Source organism: Coregonus clupeaformis, unplaced genomic scaffold (assembly GCF_020615455.1).
Source record: "Coregonus clupeaformis isolate EN_2021a unplaced genomic scaffold, ASM2061545v1 scaf0629, whole genome shotgun sequence".
Lineage (NCBI taxonomy): Eukaryota > Metazoa > Chordata > Actinopteri > Salmoniformes > Salmonidae > Coregonus > Coregonus clupeaformis.
In genome coordinates this window covers 110001-121690 of record NW_025534084.1, presented here as the reverse complement: position 1 = coordinate 121690, position 11690 = coordinate 110001, and the positions used below count along the sequence as shown (strand labels likewise).

Genomic DNA, 11690 nt, shown 5'->3' with positions numbered 1-11690 from the left:
TGAAAGGACAAGGAAAGAGGGCGGCAGGTGGCTTAGTGGGTAAGAGCGTTGTGCCAGTAACCGAAAGGTCGCTGGTTCTAATCCCCGCCGACTTTAAAATTGTCGATGTGCCTAGAAGCACTTAACCCTAATTGCTCATGTAAGTCGCTCTGGATAAGAGCGTCTGCTATACTTATGGAAAATAGAACAGGTGTGTATGTGTGTGTGTGTGTGTGTGTGTGTGTTATTGTGTTATTGAGAAAGAGAGAAAGAGAGAAAGAGAGAGGGAGACACACAGAGAGAAGCCTAAAAGACAAATGAGAACAAGCTAGGGTTTGTGAAATATTCAAACATTTTGCCAAATTTATATATTGACTTAATACAAAATACATGTTTTTAATTTGCGAGCAATGTTTTGTTTTGCACCTCCCTGCCAATGTCGCCTGAAATCGATCAATCACCCAATAATTGATAATCTCGATATCCAATAGGGGGCTCGCATCACTGTGCCGTGCTTCCATTGGACACCCCTGCCAGACTCCGCGAGTTTGCAGTGACTCGGAACGGCCCATTCGGCGCTGGCGAGGGGGAATGGGTGACGGAGGCACATGTAGAACTGTACCACTCTGTAACACTCTGTCAGCAACACGAAGCTGACATGATAGAGAGACTTTGATCTAGTGAGTTTTCAGCTTCAGTTTTAAAGAAAGACAGCACCATCCAAGTGCTTTAGTAAACATATTGTTAGTAAAAAAAAATACGAACATGTTGTCAATAGCCTATAAAGTATTGGGCACCCTAACTTCATAAAACCTAAATATATATCTAATCAAGCAATGAAACTATTTCTCCCAAATCAAACAGGCTACTGTAAGACAATGTAAAGGCTAATGTAAAAATGTGATATGAAATGTATCTTGAAGAAAAGAGAAAGGAGAACAATGTGTTGTTTTGCAGAAGCACTTTATGGGACTGACTCCCTAAAAACAGGACACTTCCATACAAGTGACTTTTCATAGCAGGTTAGGAGAGCATTTTCGCTAACCCTTACCCTAACCATTTTCCTAACCTTAACCTAAGTCTCCTAAACTGCTATGTTAATTCTCCTAACCTGCTGCATAAATTATCCTAACCTGCTACGAAAAGTCATAGCTGTATCAAAGTGGCATGTTCTTAGGGAGTCCCGTCTAGTTCTAGTCCATATAGATAAAGACATTTCCACAATAACAGAGATGAGTAGACTTGGGATGACATTAATAGGAATGATTACGTGCCTTGACCTGTCCAAGGTGGAAACTGCTTAAATAGTCAAAGAGGAAAGTCCAGGTAGGGTGCAACCAAGACGCACTTTAGAAGGACATTAACATATGTATATTTAAGATTGAACTACCAGTCAAAGCCATGGATTTGGTCACGGATATAAATATCATTAGAATAGAATACTGTTTTATTGAAATGAGGTGGAAACAACGTTGGTTCAACCAGTGTGTGCCCATTGGGTTCTCTTCTACTAGTAGCCTACTAGTTTTCAGATTATTAAAATCTGGAATGGCATCAAAGTCCTGAGACGATAATCTTAATCTTGGGATTAGTTGGAAAATCCACATTTGTAAATAGAAAAAAACAAAAACATGAGTCAAACACACACTACACTAGAGTAGACTGCACTATCAAGAGCCAGGCTGATATCTCACACGCCGAGACTAAAGCTATGAATGCATGGCTTTGACCAGAGAAACACCACCATAGGTTGAGGTTGAGGGATATTCTCCCTATAGCCTAGAACACAAACAGACAGGAGCTCGGAATACCCACTGACTGCTCAGCTCGAGCTTTCGAAGGTCCTCCCACGACACCCCCCTCCTCTCCGCGCGACTTGATATAGCCCATTCGCATTGTGTAAAACGCGACCTGTTATGGCCACCACTACTTCCGGGTTTCGGCAGTCTGGTCCATATCCACTCCTCAGTCGCGTTTCACAACTACTGACACCCATTGTACACAAACCAACGAGGAGTTGGCGGCTGAGCGCAGCATCGATCGAGGGCTGCTCCTTTAAGAAAGACTAAGCCTGAATTATCACCCCACCTCCTCCTGATCTCCTTTACAGTGCTTTTGCATTTAAAAAAAATCAACCCAGGAGCTGAGAGTGATCAAAAGAAAAACGAGTGAGCTGAATTTTTTGTGTGCATTTGACTATTCACATTAGGTGTGCTAACCCGTGGAAGCGCGCCGCGGATCATCATTCATTCCGGGCTACTTTGACAAGCCTCGGCGTTTGATTGACAGGCGGAGTGGCAAAAAGCCATGAGACTTCGCTAGTTTTGTTTTGAGGGGTATTTTCATACTGTTTTTTGGAAAATAATACTGGGTTTTCTTTCCCTATGCCACTGCCCTGGGGATAGCTGAGGCCCTATTCGCCGTTGCTTTGGACTGAACTTGAGCTGAAGAGGGCTGGCTTGAATTCATCGTTGCCTTTCCCTTGCAAGAAATACGGATTCTTGAAAGATCTCGCATTTGGAATTTGCGTTTTTCATTTGTTCTTCACCCTGGCCTCTTAGGGGATATATCCGAAGCGAAAGGAGAGAAGGAGAGCGGGAGTAGAGGAGGGATATGGCGCAGCGGGTACGTAGCAAGACTATCCCGAAAAGTTTCACTGCAACTTCACTGTGTGAAAATGCAAAGCCATGAACACGGTAACGTGGCCAATGACAGACGCTCGCGGCGAAACTTTATTGGCTTCTTCACGACTCGGGTGGACCGAATTCCGTGTTTTGCAGTTTTGCATCTTCGGCACGATATTACGCACGGAACCACATATTTGCTGCTTCGCCCCGACTAGGGACATTAGAAGTGTCATCCTATCTGCTGTTTCCAGATTAGTCTTGACAGGCCTGTTACTGGAAGAGAAATAAGGAGCAATGGGACAAAAAACAAAGCCTTTATACTTCCAAAGTCGAGTTTACATGACTTTTGTCATTTTTGTAATTAATCAAACCTTTTGAGGTTTGAGTGTCTGAGTGTTTTTTGAGGTCATAATTCATTAACGTCTAGAATTACATCCTCACTTATAGTTTATTACAAAGCAGGCCTGATAACGTTTAATTGAGTAATTTGGGTAAAAACATGGAGTATTTGCATATGCTAATAACGCAAATTTTAGTCATGATGTGATGACATATGATTTTATATACAGCTTAAACCCCCGGAATACTCGACTAGATGGCAGAATTTTTTTAATGAAAAGTAAACAATTGTAAAATAGAGATCACACTTAGTCAAAGACCTTTTGCTTGTTGGAGAGAGGCACTACAGCAGTTCCACTACGCGGGTTCTCTTTGCACCTCTCCACATTTTAGGGTCTAAATGGTAGTCTTTATAATACTCTGCCACGTTCAGAGGCCACAATAAATACATCATTAAAATCACTCATTAATTCGTCAAAGAAACAGACCCCACATATATGTTGTTTTAACTTTTAGACAACGTGTTATAATGTTGTATGTCTATGTGAAAAGGCATATTCAGGCACACATGTATTATGGGCGTATGGGGATGGAAAATATGTAGACAATTTATAACTACAAATTACTTGGTTTACATTTTCATGAAAAGTCCTAGCTATAGTAGGCATCTTCAATTATCATCATTATGAGAAACAGAAACATCAATTTATCTGCGTTTGTTAAAATATATGAATTATGGTGTATTTGGTGTGTAATAACATAGTAACCAATGTTTAACAATTATAATGATGCTCTAAAATTAGCAAACACTGCAATTAACGAGACTAGATGTTGTGAAAGCCTGCTTTCAATGTATTCAAAATACACACAGGCCGAAACATGCATGCTTTTCATCCGTTTTAGGACCCTGATATATTTCAGTTTTTGCTATTTAGTAGCATAGCTTTGGAATTAAGATCAGATGGAATAATGTTTTAACGAGATTACGCCTATTTTGTTACTATTTCTTATATGCTGGTGTAAATATTTAAAATACACTTAGAGCTACAGTTGAACTTTAGGGATATTATATGCTTGAATATAAACAAGGTCACTTAGGCCAACCTCGATAAACTAACCTTTTATTCATTCAGTCATTGGTAGCCTACTATTTACCCATTGTTTTCAGTAGGAAACTGTGTTGTTGTTGTGTATACAGTACGAAGACTTGCCCCACTACGGGATGGACGGGGTGGGCATCCCCACCACCATGTACGGCGACCCGCACGGTGCCCGCTCCATGCAGGCCGTCCACCTCAACCACGGCCCCCAGCTGCACTCGCACCAGTACCCGCACACAGCCCACAGCAACGCCATGCCGCCTAGCATGGGCTCGTCCGTCAACGACGCCCTGAAGAGAGATAAAGACCAGATATACGGGTAGGTGACTGTAGCTTATGGAGCTTATATATGAGCAACTTTGTATGGGATTTCATATGTTTTGGTTGATTTTCTTGTTGGAGTTGAAAGTGTGTCTCTTATTAGGCGGTGAAGAGCGGTTGGGAAAGGTATAATAAACGCGGGATTGTTACCTGGGAATTGTTGTTGTTTTGGAACTTTTTTTGTGCGAATAATTTCTTGTCGAAAGTTGTGTTGATTTATATCACTTGGCACAAAGTGTTTTATGTACTCAGAATATAGGCTACAATATTTCCTTACACAAAATATTATGCACCCGTGGTGACCCTTAGACCAATAGCAACTATGTGCAGCAGCACATTTGAGGCTATATGTTTTAGAAATAAAAATTCGAATTAGTTTATTGTCGTTTTACAAGGATATATATTCTTTATTGGCCCTGTAATTGATTACTGCACATTAATATAACTAAATGGTGTGCAGTGGTCATGTTATATGGCACATTTCGAGGAGTTTTATGTAATAAAACAGACACCCAAAATTATGCACACCCTACATTAATTTAGATTAGTTAATTAAAATTCCAAAGCATGATGTATGTATGGTGACATATTTTCTTAAGTTCTAGACCTTGGCCTAACATATTCAAAACGGAACAAAGTGCACATATTAAAGTTTTTGATATTTTCAAAGACAAAGGCAGATCTAGCCTATAGGCCTAGGAGAAAGTACAGTGATGCACAACAAGTTAATTTTAATGAAATCATTTGACACAATTATCTGTCAGTAAAAACTATATTGTTTGAATATTTTTCTGCACTAATAGACTCTAAACCCTATACATAAAACAGTATGCACATATCACCAGTTCCCAGGGCTATGCCTAGTTGTTGAGAGTAGCCTATAGAACCCGTGTTGACCCCGGCCTTGTTCTCTGCAGTGACATTTGCTATTGTGTTTGATTCCATGCAGGCACCCCCTGTTCCCCCTGCTTGCACTGATTTTTGAGAAATGTGAATTAGCGACTTGCACGCCCAGAGAGCCTGGGGTCGCGGGAGGAGACGTTTGTTCATCGGAATCTTTCAATGAAGATATAGCAGTGTTTGCAAAACAGGTCGGTGAAAAAACGTTACGCGTTATTACCATAGGCTACATTACGCATACGATTATAGATGTGTGTGGCTAAGGATAAGCCCGTGTTTTTAAACTGGGTATTTTGTTAGTGTAATTAAATGTTATTGTAAAGTTTAGCATTGGAAATGTTTTGAAGCATGCATTGTTTAGAAGTAGCCTATAGTATTTGTTATGCCATTAAAAGTAGTTAATGTTTTACACAGTGTTCAATATTGGGAACATTATCTTAATATTAAATACATTATTCTTTTCTCACGGATACTGCCAATAAGAATTGAAGTGTTCATGATTTTGTCGTTTTAGATTCGGGCAGAAAAGCCGTTATTTTCATCGAATCCAGAACTGGATAACCTGGTAAGACAAACATTGATTTTATTATACAAGGAGTGGGTTAAGGACTAAGAGTACAAGTGGCTCTATCCAACATATCAGGGCTTGCCTGCATATTATGTCACGGTTTCAGAGCGTGAGACGCTGTTAGTTCAAAAAGTTTATCCCGTGTATCTCAGTTGGTAGAGCATGGCGCTTACAACGCCAGGGTTGTGGGTTCGATTCCCACGGGGGACCAGTATGAAAATGTATGCCCTCACTAACTGTAAGTCGCTCTGCTAAATGACAACAACAAAAAACACAAAAAAAACGATTGGAGGTTCTTGTTCCTCAATCCGGATTGTTTGATTTCATGATAGCCCTCGGTTGTCACCGCAGATAACCATCTTTTGAGGGCCGCATTAGAAAGCTGTCAAATGGATTTGGACTACTTTTCCCTCGATGAAAAGTTATTATACTAATAGTTTTCACTTGTAATGTAGGCTATCTAATGCTTATGTCTGGGATAGCTTATATTATGGCTGATTGATTTAGCCCATGTTGTAATATTGTACGCTTATAATGTTGAATATCAGCTCGACATAAAATCCAAATCCAAAATCCAATTTAACATGAATAATTTTCTCCATTGTAGTTTCTTATACCCTATCAAGAAACATGTGCCTATTTCATATTAGGACATTTTACAAGCTAATCTTTTTTTATTGTTATTTAAATTTTTCAGATGATTCAAGCCATTCAAGTTTTACGGTTTCATCTTCTGGAGTTGGAAAAGGTAATATCCCAGCTCACCTCCCTGTTGCTGCCTGGCCGTGTCACACTTCAGAGCTATGGGCGACATTTGCATAAATATATTTTTCGAGTCGGCTATAATTAGTGTCAAAATCAATCATGGGGCCTATTTCTCTTCCGCCGTTGTAGCCTAATCACGACGCAAACTGCTTCAACTGCATGGAGCGGATATATCCGCGCCCAAATCTCTATGTGAGAGCTAATAGTTTATTTTGGTGGAAATGACATACAAGGTGAATGAATTATAGAACTTTAAGTATTTTATAAGCGCTTTAGGTATTGGAGAATGCTAAAGGCCCAGAGAAGCTGCCCGCTGTATCCTAGATTGGAGTGACATTAGTGAGGTCATTTTTTATATGCTATATTGATATGTTTTACCAATGGTAGCCCACTGTCCACAAAATTGATCCGTTGAAAATGATTGTTAATTAACTTTCAGTAGGCCTAGTGTTGGGCTATTTTAAGAACATTCAAATTATTTTATAACAGAAGGGTCGTTTCAGGTTGTAGCAGCGTTGTTGCTCCTATCTAGGCCAAAGTGTAGCGATGCATTTAGCCCATACAGCATGCACCGTCCTCGGTATGACCAGGCGACATGCACCGGGTTGGGTAGGTAGTGATAACGGAATAACTGGAGGAAATTAAACAGTTTACCTTAAATGTCAATCAGTCGGGTCACCTCACCGCCTCCCTAATGGACACAACCTGGGGCACTGATACATTTAACACGGGTGTTTACTAGATTGTAGACCGCGAGTCTTCTTGTCATTGTCAATTTTCGCTGAAGTCTCAATTTTGCTATGGGAAAATAAAGTTACTTAATATTTCTGGATTCGGCTGGTCACGTGGGAGCGCACTACAACACCGCATGCATGCCTCAAACCTTTTGGACCATTTGGTCCAAAGGGGCTTGTAGCTTTATAGTTGTAGGCATGTGTCAGATATACAGTACTTCTTGTCCTTTTTTTGTATTTTCCTATTCTCTGTTATATTTTTCTATAGGTACACGAACTATGTGACAATTTCTGTCACCGGTACATCAGCTGTCTGAAGGGAAAGATGCCCATCGACTTGGTTATCGACGACAGAGAAGGAGCAAAATCAGACAGCGAGGAAATAACAAGATCATCCGGGCCTCTTGATCAGGTAATGTCACATCTCTCTCTCTCTCGCTCTCTCTCTACTGGGAATATTCAGTGTGGTGTCTTCTGGGTCACTTCTTCGCGAGGCGCTGTTATTTGCATATGATTAAGACCGTTTTAGATTCCGTCGGAATGAAAATTTCTCTGTATAATGTATCCATTATTGGCCCATTAAGGTTTGATCCAGGAACCGACCTGGGGAGATTAGCCTGAGAAAGCATCGCCATAAATTTGACCTGCTTCTTGTCCATTTTAATTTAGCCCTCTTTCCCTTCTCTTCTCTTCCTCCTCCTCCTCCTCCTCCACCTCCTCCTCCTCCTCCTCCTCCTCCTCCCTCCCTCCTCCTCCTTCTCACCACCTCTCTTCTATTTTTTAATCAAAACGAAACGTTATCAGTATATTTATATTACCAAGCAGCTACTGAGGAGAGGCCAAACGCATAGCTTGATATCTCACCGGAGGGACTGAGACTGTGGGTTTTAGTTGCCGTGGATTCCCCCGTTGTAGTTTACGGTTCATTAGGTGTCTTGTCAGTATTTTTCCTCAGACATGAGCGCACATTGCTTAGGCTATAGCCCCCATTCGTGACCACTTTGTGCTTTAAAGCGCGAAGACCGGGAGAGATTCCATGGCACTCGCTGAAATGCCGGTTGAGTCTGAAAGCTACGAGGCAGTCTAGATTAGGGGAATGTTTCCTATTGTGAGTCGCGCGCAGCAGTAGTGATATCAGCGCGAGATCAGCACATCCTTCATTATGACGCTCCACTGGCTGCTCGCACTCGAGGGACGTTGTAGTGCGCGCGCAGGCATGACCCTAATGGTCCATATTGCAGTTAAATAATGATAACAGTAATAATGATTAGAATTATGCAAATCTATAGCCCTATCTTTTTTTGCAGTGGATTTTAGGCCATTAATAGCACGCCTCATTTTGTAGCCTGAATAGAGACACAACGTTTCTTTTTTTCACTTAACAAAATAGGCCTATATTTTCGAAAGTTATCTCTGTTTGGGTTTTAGAGAAGAATGAATGAAGGCCCTGAGAGAGATAGGCTATGGATACCGATGAAGGGGAAAAAAAAAACAAGTGGCCAAATTAAAGGGATTAGTGGACTAGGCAGATATAAAAAGTAATGAAGCGATTAGGCTAAATAATTTAAATCTGTGGAACTCCATATGGTGGAGTGGCCGGCTAGAGCTGGCGGTCTGTTGTAGTGCTCTGGAGAGAGTGGTAGCGAGCAGCTTTTATGTTCTGAGGTGAATAGCATAGTTGGGTGGCTAGCAGGCAGTAAAGCCTAGGCATCGTCATTCATGGAGGAGCGGGCCCAAAATGGGAGCGACCCCCTGCCTGCCTGAATCCCCCCCACCTCTCTCTCTCTCTCTCTCTCTCTCTCTCTCTCTCTCTCTCTCTCTCTCTCTCTCTCTCTCTCTCTCTCTCTCTCTCTCTCTCCTCACCAGCCCCATATTAATGATTATGCTAATGAGGCAGATCGCCCCGCCAGATAATACTTCATTTAATTCAAAAGCAGAATTAAATAACATGATGCCAATTGTGCATTTAAGTGTTTCTTTGAACGCGTATTCTTTGGGGACGTTGTCAAGACGTTGCGCATAGATAGTCTGAGATATGAGTGAAACTGTGGAAGATAAAGGATATAGAAATAGAGGCTTCGTGAACACCCTAGGGTTTTAGGTATATGAAGCAAATCATGTTGTGCTCGCGGGCAGTGATATGGTTCTTTAATTGACTTTAAGATGAAGACATGCCCTATTTTAATCTAATGATGGCCTTACTTGTAGCCTAAATATTGAGGCTAATATCATATAGGCATATAGGTTGACAGTGTCTCCATTGTGAAGCGCATTAATAGGCCTTTATGTAAAACTTTTTTGACAGATCTGGAATATGTCCATATCAATTACATTTCTGTTCATGTGATATTTCAGAGCAAGATTATGATACAATACAAAGTAGTGCAGCAATCCACTATAGCCTACATTTAGGACTATCTGCTTAATGAACCATAAACCACAAATTGACTTATCCAGAGAGCGCTGAGGGGTCTTTGGCTCAAATATAAGACCATTGTCAATTAAATGAAACTGCACTTGCTTTATCGCGATACTTTCCAGCGGAGCTGAATATAGGCTATGAATTTTAGTATTTTGTATTTCTTGTAGGACATCTTATGCGTTTGCGGCTGTTAGGCGGCTGTGACATCCTTAACGGATTAGCGCGGTGTGAGAATTATCTCTGTCCATATGTATTGTTAATATATGCCCTGGGGCATAACGTTGAATTGGACTGGAAAAAAATGTAGAGAATTTGTTAACAAGAAGGAACGGAAGCTCATTTATGCACAAACCAATTTATTCCAGCGAGGGGACTGTAGCAGAAAAGGGCAAAAAATTGTACTTTGAATTTATTAAACTCCAAGGTCTGCGCCGAGTAACTAGCAGCTTGTGCACCCAAGCGTTGAACCAATAATGTTCCGTTCCGACTCCTCCATCTTTCTTTCCTCCCCGTGTTATTTTGCTTGTCTCTTGCTTTGCGCAGGAAAGTAGCGCATGCAGGAAGGACGCAGGGCGTCTCTTGTCAAAAAAGGAGCAGAGAAGAGCATACCCGAGAGGTGAAACAGTCAGAGAGAGAGAGGGAGAGAGTCTGGCTGTGAAGGCTTGTGAATGTGACCTAGCCAGTTTGGGTGTGTGTGTGTGTGTGTGTGTGTGTGTGTGTTAGCGAGAGAACCCAGCCTGGCTCCATGCTCCCCGTAAACCTTTCCCTCCTTCTCCCTAGAGAACTAGTTTTACCAAATGTACGTAACATATTTACCCCCTTTATTTACTATATTTGACCCCACCCGCTCCCTGCTCTTTTTGGTCCACTTGAAGAGTAGTCATACGTTTACCTTAATAGTTCCTTTTAGTCTTGGGTTTTCTGTTAGTTAAGTGGTGTTCATGTGAACATAACACATTTCAAAACAACTCAAAAGTGATACACTTCTAGTTTCCTCCACGGGAATATGTGATACTATGGAATAATATGTGATACTATGGAATAATGTGCTTGCATGTTCCTAGACTTCATCTAAGCAGATTCCCCACAGCTAAGACAACTAAAACTACTATAGGAAGACTGCTCCATATTCTGTGGTTTAAAGTCCTTCAGTCATATATGCAGAAATTGCCCATGTATATATATCCCCACCCAGGGCTTAAATATTTTCTCTGTGTTGTGATGTGTTTTGATGTGTTGGCTCTTGTTGCCTTGCCGATTGCACACTTATTTGCCTAGTCTACACATGGCTCTCCACTCCTCAGAGTGAGCAAAGAGATGGGAGGTAATTCCAACCAGCAGCGGCTAGCGTTCGTTTAAACAGTTGTCTTTAATAGCAGAGAAGCAGGAGGAGGGGCGCAGCAGTTTGCTAATGAACTCGGAGACCAGCTCAGAGAGTGCAAAGCTGCTGCCCAAAAGACACCCTATTCCTTATTTAGTGCACTATTTATCTCCAGCGCCCAAAGGGCTCTGTTCAAAAGTAGTGCACTATGTAGGGATGGGTCCTTGTCAAAAGTAGTGGACTATATATGGAATATGGTGCCGTTTTGCTGGCAACCCCAGGCTCTCTAGACACTCTGAGAATAGCTCTGAGGATCTCCGCATCTGGAGAGCTGTTCTCCTCTTCTCCTCCACGGTGCCCTGCATCCTGAAGGGGTTCATTCAGATGATCTTCTCCTCTTCTCCTCCACTGTGCCCTGCATCCTGAAGGGGTTCATTCAGATGATCTTCTCCTCTTCTCCTCCACTGTGCCCTGCATCCTGAAGGGGTTCATTCAAATGATCCTTGTTTTTTTTCTTCTTTTCTCTAGCTGTTTGTGTATTTTATTGAGTGGAGAGGTTCTGAAATGATTGAAAAGGAAAATGCTCATTGGTCATATTATTTGGAATGGGTTGG

The 11690-nt window shown here is 41.5% G+C and overlaps 1 protein-coding gene across 1 annotated transcript in view; it reads left to right on the top strand.

Annotated features, from left to right (window-relative positions):
• Positions 1–1889: 1889 nt before the first annotated feature.
• meis1b (Meis homeobox 1 b) overlaps positions 1890–11690 on the top strand; it is a gene marked incomplete at its 3' end in the record, with an annotated part of 119207 nt that continues 109406 nt past the window's right edge. Inside the window, 6 exon segments of the mRNA XM_045216179.1 lie at positions 1890–2604; positions 4144–4364; positions 5316–5457; positions 5781–5831; positions 6532–6582; positions 7602–7745. Of these exon segments, the coding sequence (XP_045072114.1) occupies positions 2593–2604; positions 4144–4364; positions 5316–5457; positions 5781–5831; positions 6532–6582; positions 7602–7745 (621 nt within the window).